A 19,620-nucleotide genomic window follows, 5' to 3' on the forward strand; every position below is an offset into this window, starting at 1 on the left:
GAATTAGTTGGCATCGATTGCTCTGAAAGAGATTTTCCACTTCACGCAAAGGTGCAATACAGCATTAAGAAAGACAACACGTTCTATGCAAATGAAACATTCCTCAAATTATTCCAGTAACACGTTTGGTTTCCAAGAATCCTTCCTCCTGGAGCCAACAACTGTCAATGATGGAGTTCCCCCACAATACATTACCAATATCATCTGCAGGCCTATCTCCGTTTAAGTGTAGGTTACAAGCCCCCTATTTTTCCCAGTCTGGAATCCGAAGTCGCGGTCCCCTCCTTTCACGCCTTTTGTCCAGAGGTGTCACTGCACTTGGACTAGAGCCCACGATATTCTATTCCAAGTGGGGGCACGCACCAAGGCTAAAGCCGTTCCGTCTCTAATAAATTGGCTCCCAAATTTATTGGCCCGTTCACTCTCACCAAGATCATTTAGCCTGGTGGCAGTCCGCCTCAAACTTCCTCCAGCGTACAGGAGAATTAATCCCGCCTTTCATGTATCTAAAATAAATCATTCTCAGATTAATCCGCCTACCCCGATCCCCACTCCCCCGCTGCGACTCGTTGATGGGGAACCCACGTATTCGGTCAATCGTATTCTGGACTCTAGACAGAGGGGACGTGGATTTCAGTACTTGGTGGACTGGGAGGGTTATGGTCCGGGGAGAGAAGTTGGGTGCCTGCTAGAGACATCCTGGATCACTCTTATCGACGATTACAATCGACAGGTAAGGGAGTCTGGGGATGCCAGGGGGCGTCCTTAGGAGGAGGGGTACTGTCACGGTACATGAATGCACCGTCTCCTGCTCGTCTCATGTTACGTCATGTTGATTGTTTCATGTGGGTGTTACCGCTGATCATCTAAACAGCGGCAGCTCAGCTCATTCCACCAGCCTACTTAATGCCCTGTCTTTCGTCTCTTGTTTGTCAGATCGTTGTTTGAGTTCCTCCTTGCTTCTTGTCTGTGTTCCACCAGCTCTGCTTCATTGTGTCTTGTTCCTGTTTGGTCGCTATTGGATTACCAGTCATCACGCGGATTCCTCACCACCACCACCAGTGCCCTCAATCACCTCCTCACCCGTCTGTCCTGCCATTGAGGTCCCTGCTTCACCCACCATCCAGTCTGACAATACTTCTCTTAATAAAAATCAAGTACTTGCAACTGCTTCCTGTCCTTACTTCTGCCGTGACAACAGGGTTTACTTCACTCCAATGAAAAGTTTTTTTTTTTTTTTTTAAATATGAATTTGTCGTCATCTAAGTGCAATCGCTGTCACAAGGATCTTTAGGCCCCCTCTCTCACCTTTTTGGACCTTCTTATTTGTTGGATATTGAGATGTGTTTCACTTGAACGCCTTTTTTTTTTTTTTTTTTTTCATGAATTACTTTTGGGACCTCACCTTGTCCATGAAACAGATGTTTACTGTTAGCTGCTCTCAGAGCAGCCAAAAAAAAATTGCTATTCAACCATTGGAATCCTCCTTACACAATGGACAGACAAACCTGGATTCTGTATTTGTTGGACATTATCTCGATGGACCTTTCTTGTATACATGGATCTTATGTAAAAACTGTGCATTTATGGCTTTTAATGTTGTGCCATCTTTACTCAAGACTTTGTAAAAAGTATTTTATTGTTCTGTATTAATACTAATTTTAAAATTTTCAATAAACCGTTGTTAACAAAAATAACCATCACCAGGGCGTCTTTCTTCATGGACCAATCTGGTGCCTCCCTGCTGGTTTTAAAATCCCTCCAGCGTGCTCTGGAAGGGAGAGACATTTGTGTGCTCTGGGTATGTTGTTTTTGTCTGAGTTGTATTTGTTTGAGCTATGTGCTCTTGGTGACTTTTCTCTGTGTAAAATAACAATGCTACTACCATGTCATTATTTAAACAAGTTTATGGTTGCGGCATACATTGCTGTAGTGTGTCAGTATTAAATACACTAGGTCTGCGGTTTTCAATTCCAGTCCTCGCCTCCAAGCTCTCCACATTTTGTATGTCTATCTGTTAACATATCTGATTCATATCTGATTGGGTGCGAGGACTGGAATTGAGAACCACTACACTAGGTGATGAGTGTGCCAGCCTCTGTATTTCTTTGGTTTTCTTATACTAAATAACTTAATTAGGTAGCTTAATTAGGGTGTTGAATACGCAGAAGATTTCAGTTCCTTTTTTGTGTTTTCTTTTCGTGTTAGTTAGCTTAGTCCGGGGTCCTCCTCCTCCAGCTAGGTTGGGGAGTTTGGTTTTACCCGGTAGTAGAAAACAAATTTAAGTGTTGTGCCCTATTCCCTAGATCCTTTTAAGGGTTGTAACACAGGGTTATGTTTGTAACAGAGATGTTCACTTGCTTAGATTGTATATTACAAAATTAATTAACCATGAAAAGAAAAACACAACATGTAAAGCGTTAACCATGTAGAAAAGCGAAAGGATGTGTCTAGACAGAAACTTGTGGATAATGGTGTTACGAACAGGTGATTTGGGCTATTCTGTTTCCATTTTGCACGACAAACAAAAACCACTTGAAGCAGAATATGCTAAAACTGGAAGTGTTTGGTGAACATGAGCTCATGCAGTCTGCTTCAACAGGCCGTTTTTGAGAGCCAAAGCGGTCACAAAATTAAAGTTACATTCAGTGTGTTTGGCTGTTTTCACCCTCATGGGTCAAAGTCAGTGACATTCACATGGGGGAAACAATATGAAAATGTCTTAGAGAATAGATGAAGTACCATTCCATATTGATTTGGGCTTAATGTAACATATTACACTGTCTGAACTGGGAGCTTAAAGTCATAAAACTGCTGCACAGAAGACTACTGATGCTTTTAAACTGATTACTACATAAAGCAAATCATTAAAAAAAACTTTTAAAATACTGTATATGTATGTGTGTGTGTGTGTGTAACAATCTTGTATTTAACCATCAGCAATGACATGTTTGCAACAATATGAAGTGTTATTTGATTCTATCCTGTGTGCCATACATTCACCTGGAATGGCTTTGTGTTGGTATAGTCAAAGCCTCTGCAACTTTGTCTAATAACTTTCTCTCTCTGTCATCTCTCATTAGTCCATCTTCATTCCAGGGAATGATCACATTCTCAGTTTTCTATTCATTTTCTGTCTAAGAGAAATGCATCTCTGGTGTTTGTAATCAATTCTGTGCTCCAGGCAGCTGAGTGTCATCTGACAGTAATCAAAATAAATAATAGCTTTTAACACATTTCAGGAGATGACACTTTTTCATATTCCTCATCCAGACAAGAGCAAAACATTAGCTGCCATGGTCACTAAATCTTGTTTGCTTAGGATCACTAGTTTGGTCTCTGTTAGCTGTATACTAGAAGCAATACAAAGGTAACATTGTGTGTGTGTGTGTGTGTGTGTGTGTGTGTGTGATATTATTTCTTGAGAATATGCTTCTTCAAATTTGTCATTGACTCGGTGCTGCCTGTGCAGAGTAAAAACATAGAAATTATACTTTTTAATGCAAATAAAGAATTAATTAAGGACTAAATCAATAATGTGATAAGTTACAGTAAAAAAAAAAAAAGCATTCCCCAAAATGGGGTAAAAATTCATACAGAATGTCATAGATACATGTGGGAGTTAGATTAACACTAGAGTAAAAAAAAAAGAAAAGTGAAGACATTCTTGCCTTTCCATAATCAGTGTTTCACTCATTTCCTGGGGTGATTGCATTGGCCTATTGTTACACTGATGCCCTGATCTCTAGAAATGCATGGCTTACTTCTCTGAAACAACAGACATGAAAATATGTACAATTTACAAAATCAACACTAGAAGTGTCAGAAAGCTTGAGCTGAACCGCATTGCAAAGTTTTCATAAATCTTTAATCATGATGCCATCACTTATTTGGATGGATCTTTGAATCCTTCCAATCTCTGAACTTAGATGAGCTTGTCCAGGTCACTGAATTGTAACATGTGCAGGCAGGGAGGCACTTAAATATATGCTACGCCACACCACCCAGCAGTGTTCAGGGCGCAGGTTCCACTCTCCCTCTAGCTGCTGTCACAGCACAGCACTCTGCTCAGTATTCCTCGTAAGTGAACCATTTATCAGTGTGATAGGGATATCAATGTATTAAACACATCTACAAAAGAGCTGCCAGCATATCTATCTCTGTCTCTAGATCCGTTTATAAAACATCAACACAAACACTTGAGAGTTGTTCATCAGGTAAGTTTTTTGGAGATTGTGATTTTATGAAGCCTCCATCCCCTCAGATCGAATGTCACACAGAGGTTTCTGTCATCCCATTATGCTTCAGTGCAGGATGATAGTGCATGTGCCCTCAGTATATGTCTGTCATGTGACTGAATCAGACAGACTGAGCTGCTGTTCGCTGTCGTAGCTTCTGACACCTTCTCCGGCACACTGTCACTCCAATGTACACTGGAAGTTTAATCCATGAATCCCATTCTGACAGGGTCCTCAGGGCAGGAGTGTAAAGCTTCAGATTCCTCTAGGTGATTTGAGACATCAGCTATCTGAACCTTTGGCTATGTGGCAGCCTTTGCCTCCATGTTTCTTTTTAGTGACATTGTTCCCTGTTGCCATGTTCTTATGTTCATGAGAGCTCAAGGTCATTTTCACTGGCAGTCTGCTGTTTGACAGACTGATAACAAATATGACCCTGACATTCAGTGGCTTCCAATGCATCTTGGGAGTAAACGCATATAATTCTGTGCTTTAATATAAAGAGAAAACAGTCAATAGTTTCAATCCTCTTTTTAATTCATACAATCCTGTAATGATGATAATGAACTGTAGCCATGAGCTTGTGCAGGCTTGTTACCAATGAAAGATCATAGAAATGCTAAATTCTTAAATGTTAGTATCCATAGGGGATAAACAGGAAATTTTACTCAGAAATTAACACCTTACAGTTTTTACATTGTTCAACTTTTTAGTCATCTGTGAATCCTGAAAAATAAAATATTGTGCAGCACAACTGTGTTCAACATTGATAATAATCAAAAAATTTTCTTGAGCAGTAAATCATCATATTATTATGATTTCTGAAGATCATGTGACACTGAAGACTGGAGGAATGATGCTGAAAATACAGCGGAGCATCACAGAAATACATTACACTTTAACAGATAATTTCACAATATTACTTTTTTTACCAATTTTTATCAAATAAATGAAGCCTTAGTAAGCAGAAGTGACTTCTTTTGAAACATTAAGCACAAACTTATGAAAGGTAATCCTTAACAATTTTTCAGATGTATTTTAAAAGTGGCTTTCAGAGAAAGTAACCGCAAGCTTTTGAAAATGAGCAAAGATGAATTATACAAACATACCAAGAGGAGACATCTCAGGCACCTCTGCAGTGTATGGCCCGTCCAGAAACTTGGGCTCATTGTCATTGATGTCCTGGACCTTCACAATAAATTCAGACTCGTCCTCCACCGGAGCACTGGTTTTGCTGTCGACCGCTTGAGCACGCAGAGTATAATAACCCTGTTCCTCTCGGTCCAGGCGTTTGGTGGCATGGATGTCCCCGGTTTTCTCATCGATAGTGAAGATAGAAGATGCCCCATCTCCAGTCAACACGTACTTGACATTTCCATCACTCTTATCCACATCTGAATGCAGCTGTGAAAGACATACAGCACATAAAGAAGTGCAAACAACCAAAACTCACACTTCAGCTGTTGTATGCTCTGAAATTGTACAGTACAGCAAATTAAAGTACTATAGAACACATTTCAGCATTTAAAACGAATGTATTAGTCCAAAACAGCTTACAAACTATGCTGCAAAAGGATTATCTTTCTACATATTTGTCTTTATGGCATAATACAGATAAATGCATCAGGACTGCATGCACAGTGTTCCTCCGTGATATATAGGTGCATCTCAATAAATTACCACATTGAAGCAGTAATTAAAGGTAACAAAAGTAGCCCCTACCAAGTATTGAGTACATGTACAGTAAATTAATATACTTTACAGAAGGCCAACAATTCACTAAAAATGTTTAGTTGAATTACTGAAATAAAGTAACTTTTCAACAACATTCTAATTTATTGAAATGCACCTGTATATCTCAACTAGACCTGATTAAACTTCTATATTATCTAAGCTAACAGAGTGTATTTAAAATATAAAGCTACGAAACGTGTTAACTGTGTCTGATTCAGAAAAGACAATAAACAATTAACAATTAACAATTTTACAAGTGATGAATAGTTTACACTACATTAGAGGATGCAGAAAGTGTTATAAATTATTTGTATACATATAAGTATCCGGTCTTGGATGGGAACCCATTTTATATTTAGGAAAAAAATAATTAATTGATTGTTATCCGTTAAAAAATTGGGTTAGTTTTCCCCCTTCTTTTCCAAGAAAGTGTTTTCTGAGCCACTGGTTGACGTGAGGACAACGACTGGTTCTGACCGAACCGCTGTCAATGAACAATGACACTTAGTATCAATGAAAGGGCAGAGGAGCAGAATTAACAGACTTTCCTCAAGAGATGCCATTTTTACAGCTAAAGGTCAAAAAGCTCCAGAAATAAATCCCTGCAGCACAAATAAAAGGGCAAAAAGTTTGTACTATTTTAAGATTTATGCCAGTTCCCTGTGGAGTCTTCTCTCTACAACCACTCCATTACTCTGACGAACTTTTAAAGCTTTACATTATAACATGCTGATTTTCTTAAAACTGCAATTTTCTGCAATTGACAACAAAAATGTGTTAAATTGTGGATCACTGAAGGGTCTTTGCACTATTTGATGTTTCTTCAGCACTCATTTCCATGGGTATTACAGTGTAATGTGTACACTTAGTAGTGGCACATTACACTGCAAATGGTGCATAAGTTCATGACCAGAAAGATTCAAACACTTACCTGTATTTGATGGATAGGACTTGACTGCATTTATTCATGATTCTAAACACTAAACTTTGGGGAAGATCATGACTTTTTTTTTTAAAGCAACACTTTTATGTAAGAAATGAGAGTAGAAATCTTACCTTGCCAACATACAGAGGATCAGTCCCTGTGTATTCCTCAAGCACAAAGAACTGATTCCAAACCCAGTTTCGTTTCTGTCTTTGCAGGGCATCCCATGAATATTTGGGGTCACTGTGGGGTCGGTCAGGGGTCCTGTCAGCAGATTTCAGTCCCCAGCAGCTCATGTTGTCTCGCAGGAGATGGGCAGTGAGAAACCAGACAGTGCTGCATATGAGAAAACTCATCTGGGCCATATAACGAATTACCACGGCGGATTTGAGAAACAAAACAGAAACCCAAATGTTCTGAAATATCACAGGAATGCAGAGAAAGAAATGTCAAACCCTTGTAGTTTGTGGTTTTTACAAAGTTTCTGATGCTCAGAAATCCTTGAGCTGTGATTATAATGAGGCCATTCAAAAAGACGATTTCCTCACGGTTCTTCTACATGAGGAGTTACTGACACCTGTCAGAGAAAGACAGAGATAAAACATCAGTGAGAGAATCTGCCATCAACTTTTTTAAAGAAAAGTTGTGTTTGGAAAAGGAAATCACCACTGAAAAGCTTTGATGTTGTGAGTGAACAGCAGGGTGTTGCTAAAAATGTTGCTATATGATTCTTAGGTGTGATACTAGTAATAGCTCACTTCTGAATCACAGGTTGAGTTCAGGTGTTTCAAACACACACCTTTGCCATGCTTTTGTTTGTGAACATTCACAGGAACTATGGATTCAGGAAAATGTCAGTAATGACGAAATTGTGACAAGAAATTTGTCGGTATTCAGTAATGTGATATATCACGAATATCAACATGCATTATATTGTTAACGTGAATAATTAATTATTACAAATTAGTCCGTTTTTAAATGCATTTTAATTATACATTTCCCATCAAATGGTCACATTGCACATGACCACTGCTCACTCTCATGTAAAGAAGCTCGAATGAGATATGCACTGAATAAAAAAGCACACATTCACTCTCTGACAGCAGGTGGTGCTGAACAGCAGAAATGCAGCCAGAAACAAAGCAGCTGTGCAGGACCACTTCCTCTAACTCACTGGTTCTCAACCGGTGGGGGGGGGGGGGGCACGGACACTCTCCAGGGGGGGCACGAGTAGGCTACAGGATAGGAGGAAAAAAAAACCTGAAAAAAAAATTATCACTAAACTACTGTCATAAAATTTATAGTTTTGTATATACATAACTCTTGAATAAAAATTAAAATGTGTTTGGACTGATTTAAAAAAAAAAAAAGTTTTGAACAAATTTGATTGGTTTGTCGATAGTGAGCGCAAATGCAGGTGATGCGGTTTTATAAGCGAGTCATTGAGTCATTCATTTTAAACGATTCGTTCAAACGGCCGATTCATCCAGAATGAGACAGATGTTTGTGAATGGGTCATTGAATCTTTGACTCAAATGATTTGTTCAAAACACTGAATCATTCAAAACACGATTAAGAGTGTGTCTGTGAGTTGCGCTATGTTGTGATCTTTGTATGGATTCATCGGATCTATTTTCGCTGCTAAAATAGACCAAAACAGTCAATATTTCGTCTAAAATGTAAGTGAATTAATATTATTAACTTGTTTGTTGAACTGTCTTATCAGTGTCACATTTTCAATCGCGAGGTGATGGTAAATTAAGTGATGGTCAATTGTCAGCTCTCTTGGTCGTCAGGTCGTGTGATGTATGTTGCTGAACTGTATTCAAATGTTAGAAATATAAAAACACCACATTTTGAAATTTAACTGCAGTATGTCAATTTAGTTTACTTGTGTGTGCTGCGCTCATAGACTTTAGAAAACGGCTCTCATTTGTTTGATTTCTCCTCGAGAAGCTGCGCAAGCCTCAAAAGTTTAAGGTCCTTGCGGGTCCGAAATTGTCGTATTCGTTTTTTCATATTCGTCATTTGGTGGCTCTCAATGGTCAAAAACACCCCTCAAAATATTTGCTACGGATGCGAAAAATGCAGAAAATCGAAACATCCGAATTAATTTTTATGACGGACGGAGGTTTCAGAGGCTGCAAACGTGAGGTCGTATTTAGTTTTATATATATATATATGAACGAATAAACTAGTCAGAATATAGGCTACAGCTTTCCTTTAGTTTTTGGAAATGCTCACACGCACGCAGCCACGCACACACAAACATGTTTAAATACATTTATGTTGTTAATAAATAAATAACAATAAATTGTTGTAACAGCAATATCTCCAAGTCTTGTTTCTCACTGTAAAAATGTCATGATTTGCCAATGCAATGAGAGAACCGCCAGCCCCCCACACACACCTCAAGCACTGATTATAACACATCATCCTCCTGGCGACTTTTTTTTTTTTTTTTTTTTTTTGTCAAAAGCGACAAATCCAGTGACTTTTACTGATGTTTTTGGAGACTTTTGTGGTGTTTGGAGACTCGAAAGTATGAATCACTCTGCAGTTAGGCCTACTGTGCTCAACGAGCAGCGGGTGCTGCCGTGAGCCCCTCTCCCGTCCAAAAGCACTCACAGGCGGTCTCAGTTGCCTTGCGCTGCAGTCCCAGACTCCCAGCCTGCAGTCAGAGCAGAGAGCAGACACACACACCCCTCCACATCCTTGCTGCAAATGAATCACGCATGCGCATGGCCGCCGCTGTTCCCGCCCTGGCTTACAGAGCGGGGTGCAAGTTATGTTAATGTTCACTCACTCTCATAAAAAATAAATAAATCACTGCATTTAAATTGACTCACGACATAGCTCTCCATTCACTCTAGTCTAGTCTCTTGCCAAGTTCGCTTGTGCCAGCTCTTGCTCTGTTATCAATCTCGAATTACATAGGCCTTTACTACAGAACCCCAACAGTCTTTTTAAAGACTAAACCCACAAACATTCTTTTTAAAGATTATATAAAATCTCAGCCCTAGCCAGTAATTTTTTTAGCTACACTTAGCTAAATTTCCCACGCGACTAAGACACACACTCACTCTCACTCTCACTCTCACACACACACACACACATACACGAGGACTACAATCATTTAGTATTAAAATAAAAAATAAATCTGAATTGTCTGCAAAATAATTAACAGAATAACAGAAAATTTTACGGAACTGTCCGGAAGAGGACGTGTGTCTATATCATCCTAATGTGTGGTGAGGAGGTCAGTTTGAGTGGCTAAAGACTCTCCAAGGACCACAGCTGGAGAATTGCAGAAAATAGTTGAGTCTCGCTGTCAGAAAACCTTAAAAAAAATTGTTTAACAGCACTTACATCACCACATATTGTTTAGGAGGGTTTAAATAAAAATTCTCCTAGCTCATCCAAACACAAACTCCAGCATATTAATTTATCAGACACGACTGGAACTTCAAATGGGACTGGCTTCTATGGATAGATGAAACTAAAAAAAAGAGCTTTTCAGCAGCAAACACTCAAGATGGGTTTGGTGAACATCTTATTTAGGTACATGGCATGTTTGATTCTATGAATGGGTCATTGAATCTTTGACTCAAACGATTTGTTCAAAACACTAAATCATTCAAAACACGATTAAGAGTGTGTCTGTGAGATGCGCTATGTTGTGATCTTTGTATGGATTCATCGGATCTATTTTCGCTGCTAAAATAGACCAAAACTATTTTTTTGTTTGTTGAACTGTCATATCAGTGTCACATTTTCAATCGCGAGGTGATGGTAAATTAAGTGATGGTCAATTGTCAGCTCTCTTGGTCGTCAGGTCGAGTGCTGTCTCTTAGCCTCTCTGATGCCGCGGGACAGGTTGGCCCTAGCTGTTCTCAGGCCCACCTCATCTACAGCTCTGAAGGCAGCATTCCGTGTCTTCAGGAGTCTGTAGACCTCCCCCGTCATCCATGGCTTCTGATTGGCCCGGACAGTGATAGTTTTTGTGATCGTTACATCATCAATACACTTATTGATGTAGGCAGTAACAGTCTCTGAGTACTCCTGGAGGTCAGTGGTGTTATTGCATGTGGCAGCCTGTTTAAACATGTCCCAGTCAGTTGTGTTGAAGCAGTCCTGAAGAATCTCTGATGATCCTTCTGGCCACACTTTAATCTGTTTGTAAACTGGTTTGGCGACTTTAATGAGCGGTCTGTATGCAGGCATTAGCATAACAGTGATGTGGTCTGAGACTCCGAGGTGGGGGAGGGGGAGGGCTTTGTAAGCTCCTCTCTGTGTGGTGTAAACAAAGTCCAAAATGTTATTACCTCATGTTGGAAAGTTGATGTGCTGGTGTATTTTTGGAAACACACTCTTAAGGTCAGCATGGTTGAAATCCCCAGCTATGATGAGAAAAGCATCCGGGTGTGCTGTCTGCTGCTCACTGATGTGCTGGTCCAGTTCATTAAGTGTGTCGTTCCTGTTGCTGGTGATGTTGAATGGGGGAATGTAGACTGAAATGAGCAGTATAGCAGTATATTCCCTCGGCAGATAGAACGGCCGGCACTTAATAATCATAAACTCCACCAGGGGTGAGCAGTGTTTGCTGATCACAACAGTATCGCGGCACCACGCGTCATTGATGTAAACACAAAGCCCGCCGCCGCGGGTTTTTCCTCCCGCGACGAGAGCTCTGTCCGCTCGATAGCACGTCAGCTGGTCGAGCTGAATAGCGCCATCTGGAACGCTTTTGCTGAGCCATGTTTCTGTGAACACAAAAACACAACAGTCTCTTACAGTCCTCTGAGTTGAGCGTAGTAAACGAATGTAGTCCAGTTTATTGTCCAACGAGCGTACGTTAGCCAGTACGATGGTGGGGACAGATGGCTTGTGTGGGTTAGCCGTTAGCCTAGCCCGGATACCTCCGCGCTTACCCCTCTTCTGCTTCCTCTCATGCCGCTTGTGGCGCCTCCGCTACGGGCGAGATGCAGTAGTGGGGGTCGATGATGGTGAAGGCCTCCGTAGCAGATCGAGATCCCACAGCTGTTCCGCTTGCGCGGAGTTTAACTGTAAAAATGCGGTTCTGCCGACATCGAGCAGAAACTCGCGACTGTATTTGCGCTTACAGACAGGTAGACGCGACGACAATGTGCAAAAACACTGCGACTCACAAGACAAAAAACACGAAAACACCGTTCTGTCGGGACAGAGAGAAGCCGCTGCGTGTGGACGCGCCGCCATCTTGGAAGTAACATGAACAGTAAGATGGACAGTGTGATGGGCAGTGAGATGGTCAGTGTGATGGACAGTGTGATGGTCACCATCATCACTGTGGGGAGTACAGTAAAATAGACATAGTGATGGACAATTTAAAGGACAATGTGATCGAAGTGAGATGGTCAGTGTGAAGGACAGTGTGATTGCCATTGTGATGGACAATGAGATCACAGTGAGATGTTCAGTAAGATGGGATGTGTGATGGATAGTAAAATGGACGGTGTGATGGTGACTCTGATGGACAGTGAGATGGACAGTGTGATGGACAGTGAGATGACATTGAGATGGACAGTGTGATGATCAGTGTGATGGTCAACATCATCACAGTGAGAATGACAGATGGACAGTGTGATTGACATTGTGATGGGCAATGTGATCACAGTGAGATGTCATTGTGAAGCACAGTGTGATTGACAATGTGATCGCTGTGAGAATGACAGTGTGATGGACAATGTGATCAAAGTGAGATGGACAGTGAGAGGGACAGAGTAATTGACATTGTGATGGGCAATGTGATTACAGTGAAATGGACAGTGTGATAAATAGTAGGATGGACAATGTGATGGGCAGTGAGATGGACAAAGTGATGTCAGTCTGATGGACAGTGAGATTGACAGCGAGATGGTCAATGTGATGGATAATGTGATGGTCGGCATCATCACAGTGAGGGTGACAGTAAGATGGATAGTGTGATGGACAATGTAAAGGACAATGTGATCAAAGAGAGATGGACAGTGAGATGGTCATTGTGACATACAGTGTGATTGACAATCTGATCGCAGTGAGATGGTCAGTGTTAGGGCTGAACGATATATCGTTATCGTATCTATATCTAGATATGAACTTTCAAGATATTACTATCGAAAAAAGCAACGATATAGATTTCTGCCCTGCATACAACTCTGGCAGTCACAACAAACATCAGTTTTACGAGTGCCCTTGAATGCACCGCTAAAGCCAGCGTGCACACACGAGAGGAGGGGGGCGGTGTTTCCATGGTGACACGTCATTGCTTGTCACGTGACACACCGCAGCAGCAACAGCGCTGAATGAATGATGATCTTTTTTTATGTCATTTTTCCTTTTTTATTCAGAATATTCACAAATGTGTTAGCTATGGCATGAAATATCTGATATTGATGGATATCGTGGTGATCGGTGAGATGGACAGTGTGATTGACATTGTAATGGACAATGTGATCACAACGAGATGTGATGCCAGTCTGATGGACAGATAGATTGACAGTCTGATGGACAGTGTGATGATCAGTGTGATGGTCAACATCATCACAGTGAGAATGAAAGTGTGATGGACTGTGTGATGGACAATGTGATCAAAGTGAGATGGACAGTGTGATGGACAATGTAAAGGACAATGTGATCAAAGAGAGATGGAGAGTGAGATGGTCATTGTGAAGTACAGTGTGATTGCCAATGTGATCGCAGTGAGATAGTCAGTGTGATGGACAATAAGATAGACAGTGTGATGGACGGTGTGATTGCCATTGTGATGGACAATGAATTCACAGTGAGATGTTCAGTTAGATGGAAATTGTGATGGATAGTAAAATGGACGATGTGATGGTGAGTCTGATGGACAGTGAGATGAGATTGAGATGGACAGTGTTGTGATCAGTGTGATGGTCAACATCATCACAGTGAGAATGACAGTGAGATGGACATTTTGATGGAAATATGAAGGACAATGTGATCAAAGTGAGATGGACAGTGAGATGGACAGTTTGATGGACAGTAAGATGACTGTGATGGACAATGAGGTGGATAGTGTGGTGATCGGTGAGATGGACAGTGTGATTGACATTGTAATGGACAATGTGATCACAGCGAGTTGGACAGTGTGATGCCAGTCTGATGGACAGAGAGATTGACAGTGAGATGGACAGTGTATGTGATGGACAGTGTGCTGGTCAGCATTATCACTGTGAGAGTGACAGTGAGATGGACAGTGCGATGATCAGTGAGATGGACAGTGTTATTGACATTGATGGACAATGTGATCACAGTGAGATGGACAGTGTGATGAATAGTAAGATGGACATTGTGGTGGGCAGTGAGATGGACAGTGAGATGATCAGTTTTTTTGAACAGTGTGATGGTCAGCATTATCACAGTGAGAATGATAGTGAGATGGACAGTGTGATGAACAATGTGATGGACAATGTGAAGGACAATGTGATAAAAGTGAGATGGGAAGTGAAATGGTCATTGTGAAGGACAGTGTGATTGACAGTGTGATGGACAATTTGAAGGAGAGTGTGATGGACAGTATGATGGAGAGTGTGATGAACAGTGTGATAGTCAGTCTGATAGGCAGTGTGATGGACAGTGTGATGGAAAGTCTGATGGTCAGCATCATCACAGTAAGAAGGACAGTGAGATGGACAGTGTATTGGACAATATGAAGGACAATTTTATCACAGTGAAATGGTCAGTGAGATGGTCATTGTGAAGGACAGTTTGATGGGCAGTGAGATAAACAGTGTGATGTTAGTCTAATGGACAGTGTGACGGGCAGTGAGATGGACAGTGTGATGTTAGTCTAATGGACAGTGAAATGTCAGTGTGATGGACAGTGTGATGGTTAGCATTAGCATAGTGAGAATGGCAGTGTGATGGACAATGTTAAAATCAATGTAATCAAAGTGAGATGGACAGTGAGATGATCATTGTGAGGACAGTGTGATTGACAGTGTCATGGATAATGTGAAGGACACTGTGATGGACAGGATTGTGGACAGTGTGATAGGCTGTGTGATGGGCAGTATGATGGAAAGTGTGATGGTCAGCATCATCACAGTGAAAATGAAGGTAAAATGGACAGTGTGATAGACATTTTGATGGACAATGTGAAGGACAATGTGATCACAGTGAGATGCTCAGTGAGGTGGACAGTTAGATAGATTGTGATGATCAGTGAGATAGACAGTTTGATTGACTTTGGGGTGGACAACAAGATCACAGTGTGATGACAGTAAGAAGGAGAGTGAGATGGACAGTGTGATGGTCAGCATCATCACAGTGAGAAGGACAGTGTAAAGTATAATGATCAGTGCATCCTGGGACTCAAACTCTCCCCCAAAAAAGCATAGCAGCAGCAGCAGCTGCAAATATCCAGCAGGACTGCTCAGATGTGTTATGTGCCATCAGTCTTATCATCCTCCTTGATTTGAAGCAGAATCTAATACTATCATGTGTTCTCTAATGTCATTTTCTAATAAAATATTTGTCATTTCTTCGGTTTCAGCTTGCTAGTTTCTATTGCTTCTTTTCCATTAATAGGAACCTCCGCTCAAATATCACATGTATAACGAGAAAAAAAGGAAGATTCAGCACCTGTGCCTTTGCTATTAAAGCAACTGAAGTTCATGAACCAATCTCAGAAACTCTGATTGAGAAACAACAAATACATCTGAAAATTACCACAAAGAACACAATTTCTACAGTGCCGGTAAAAATAATTAAACAATTTATTATATCTCTTAATCATGATATTAAGAACATTCATCGCACTTAGGATAAAGTTGTTTTTAGAATTTAATCACTCTTTCTCTTGTTTTGTATTTTCTTTTATCTTTATGCTGTTACTGAAGCTCACATGGTTAAGGGACCCTGGGAAACATATATAAGGAACCCTATTAAAAAATGTAATTGTTTAATTTACTGTTCAAAAGTAACACTGTTATTTTGATGTTATTATATCCATCAAAGAAAAAAAAGTATCATATATCAAATCTAAACTAAATACACTCTTCCATTTGGTGAACCTCTATGCTGTTTCAGTAAAGTTAAATAGCAAAAACACTGCTATTATTATAATTTCGGCATTTCTTTTCTTTACTTTTTTACATTTAGTTGAAAGATTTAAGTAGACTGTATTAATGACTTGATAAAAAAATATTTTTCATTATTAAATATGTATCTAGTACAATGATCCTTGTCCTAGAATTTTTTAATCAACACATGAAAAGAATAAACTAATAATCACCCAAACTGTTTATCATATAACAATCAGCATCCAGAAATGCTCACTGTCATGCAGAGACATGACAGCTATGCTACGACAGAAATCCACAAATGGATTGTGTGTGTATTCAAAATATAATATTCAATATTAAATATAGACAAAAACAGCATTTTATCTCATTTTACGCTTCAATTAAGTTATTTCTGAATAAAACACATTTCTTACATTAGGACAATTCCTTTCAGGAGCATTTTTTTTTTATTTTATTTTTTTTAAGATGGCACTTTTGGCAGATAAGGTTTCAAACAAACGATATAAGGATGCATTTTCTATTGAACAACATTTACATTCTAATAATATTTTATTAAGTAAAAAATTACTAAAAGAAAGGATATGAGAATGGGTTATTTCTGCCAAAGCCAATAATTAATGACTAATTTGTAGTAACAAATATTAATGATTATTATTAATAATATTATTGTTATCACTATTTGAAAGGTGCATTCAAAATCCATTTAGTGCAAAAATCTGCCTTAAAAGTCTGGATAGGCTTTATGTGTCTGGTTCATTTATAACTTCTAAAAAGGGAAAAAATGGCGAGGCGAAAAAAATAATTTGAAAATTATATAGCTTCTAATTTATATCCCTTTATAGTTTAATTTGTGTCCATTAATGTAAAGATATAGCAAACAAGTACACATAAATGATACAACAAGTTTGCATTTGAATCATTATGATACATATACATAACACATATTTTACTATTCATATTAAATGTTCAAGACCCTCCTGATTATTTAAGACATATGCTAAACTATGTTATGTATGTCTCTTAAGATACAGTGAGATTAATTCACATTCATAGCACTCACACCCCACGCACCCCTTACTCATCAATCAATGAGAAATTAAAATGAAATCAGCAAATAAACATTAAATAAAGCATATTTTAGTCTGTCATACTGTTTGAACTATAAACACATATCAAACATCTGAAGGGACAAAAAGTCAGTGCTTTCAAGTCTTGTAATGAGGTTTAGACGATGTGAAAAATCCTGATCTCTCAACTCTATCAACATTTGTGTTGAATTCAGTTTTGAAGACATAATTTAAAGCCATGTGTTTTCTGTTTGTTTCTTTCTGGATTTGAATGTCCGTTAGCAGAAGTGCGGACCCATTATAATTATTCATCACAAACATGCAGAGCACTCACCGAATGTGGAGAAACAGCCGCAGGTGTCATCAGAGGTGCTTGGGTTCATCTGATCCGTGTTGAAGCTCAGATCAAGTCAAGATGTGACAGAGAGCCGAGTAAAAATCCTCTCAGGCATTTGATGCTGCGCCACGCATGGAGACTGAGACTGTGCAAGAGGATGCGGCGCCTGTGTGTGTGCGTGCGTGTGTGTGTGTGTGTTCACTGTGTGTGTGTGTGTGTGTCCACTTTGGATGGGCTAAATGCAGAGCATGAATTCTGAGTATGGGTCACCACACTTGACTGTATGTCACGTCACTTTCACTTTCAGGATGAGTGTCGAAGAACTTAGAGTTAGTGACATACAAAAAATGGACCTGGAGTCATTGTTGATTGGTTTATGTGGCAGTCGTCTGTGGCAGCTACTGCTTTTACTTCAGTTTTGTTTTTGTTTATTTAGTAAGTTTTATGTTTAAATGTGCACAGGTTTCTTGCTCCTTCCCAATCTAGGATTTTTTTTTGCAACAATATACATACATTCGATTTTAATCTTATGCCTAATAAGATGCCAACAGTTTGCATCACTGTTCCTTCATTCAGTTAAAGCTGATTCTTACAATTAATAATCAATTAATAATAATGAGTTATCAGCACATAAACTCCTTCAACTAGATTTAATTTATAGAGACTATGTCTGATCCTGGAACTAACAAATACTAAAAACGTCCATACAAATTTAAGGGTACTAATTTAATAGATGTTCAAAAAATAAAATAAAAAACATATATAATACAGATGAAGAAGTGATAAAGCTTGGCTTAATGAATGTTAGATCCCTTTAAGAACTTTTTGTAAATGATCAGATTTTTGTAAATCACAGATCATGTCGTGGATGTGCTAGGAAAACAGAAACCTGGCTAATACCTGATGATTACATTGGTACTGGCTTCTGTATACAGGCCACCAGGGCACCATAACGTTGTTTTTTTTTGTTGTTTTTTTTAAATAATTTGCTAATTTTCTATCTGAGTTTGTGCTGGCTGGAAATAAAGTCATAATTGTTGGTGATTTTAATATCTTGATAATGAAAAAGATTTAATTTTCACATGATTTCACATTCTGAGCTCTATTGGGGTTAGTCAACACATGTCAGGGCCTCCTCATTTTCCTAATCATGCTTTAGATTTAAGACTGTCACTTGGAATAGATGTTAATGGCAAAGGAAACTCTGCAGCAGAGTGATGATATTTCTGATCATTATCTAGTCTACTCCACATTCAAATCCTTTTACAACAAAAGACTGCTTGGAAAATAATCTTCCTGACTTTTCTTAATTCTACAGCATATCCAATAGCTCAGAAAAACTTGATGGTGTTATAAAAACTATTGACTCTCTCTTTTCTAGCACTGTAGATAAGGTTGCTCCTTTAAGCTTAAAGAGGATTAAGGAAAAAGGGTTAGTCCGAAACCAAGGTATAATGAGCACATTGGCACCTTAAATAGAGCAGCTGGGAGAATGAAGCACAGCTGGAATTAAACAAAACTAGAAGTATTTCATATTGTATGTTGGGAAAGTACTTCTACTTATATAAAAAAAAAAACGCTCTAAAAACTGCTAGATCTATAGTGCCGAGAGAGCTCAATACGCTGCAAATAAAACTTATTTAAAAAAAAAACACATGCAAATAGAAAAAAGCACCTGTAAATTAAGAAAATATCTTCATCAATTTGACAACTGACGCCATGTAGATCTGCTTGCAAATTGTACTTTTCATCATCAATTCATACCTGTGAATTAAGTATCATATTGCTCACAACTGGAGTATGGAGTACCACAAGGCTCAGTACTAGGACTGTTGCTTTTCACACTTTACACATTACCCTTGGGCGATATCATCGGGATATAAAAATAAATAAATAATTAAAACTGGATGACTACTATATTCCTACTGTCAAATTCTGAGAAAAAATAACTGTATGTAAAGGTTATGGTACATGTAATGGTCTAGAATGCTATCTAACACTTAATCGCTGCTCTGTTAATTTTTTGTCATCAGTTAGGAACTTAGGTGTGCTATATGATCACAATCTTTCCTTTGAAACCATGTTTCTAGCATTTATAAAACTGCATTTTTCCATCTGAAAAATATATCTAAGTTACAACCTATGTTCTCAATGTCAAATGAAGAAACATTAAATTCATGCATTTATGACCTCAAGGTTAGATTATTGTAATGCTTTATTGGGTGGTTGTTCTGCACGCTTAGTAAAC

The 19,620-nt window shown here is 39.1% G+C and overlaps 1 protein-coding gene across 1 annotated transcript in view; it reads right to left on the minus strand.

The window, feature by feature from the left end:
* The window catches only part of LOC127946141 (cadherin-7), a 107,246-nt gene extending 89,689 nt beyond the window's left edge, over window positions 1-17,557 (minus strand). Inside the window, exons 1-3 of the mRNA XM_052542469.1 lie at window positions 17,370-17,557; window positions 7,029-7,474; window positions 5,348-5,642 (exon numbers count right to left, since the gene is read on the minus strand). Coding sequence (XP_052398429.1) covers window positions 5,348-5,642; window positions 7,029-7,262 — 529 coding nt within the window. The 5' untranslated portion in view covers window positions 7,263-7,474; window positions 17,370-17,557. The remainder of the gene's footprint in view (window positions 1-5,347; window positions 5,643-7,028; window positions 7,475-17,369) is intronic.
* Window positions 17,558-19,620: the final 2,063 nt, after the last annotated feature.

Source organism: Carassius gibelio, chromosome A24 (genome assembly GCF_023724105.1).
Source record: "Carassius gibelio isolate Cgi1373 ecotype wild population from Czech Republic chromosome A24, carGib1.2-hapl.c, whole genome shotgun sequence".
Classification (NCBI taxonomy): domain Eukaryota; kingdom Metazoa; phylum Chordata; class Actinopteri; order Cypriniformes; family Cyprinidae; genus Carassius; species Carassius gibelio.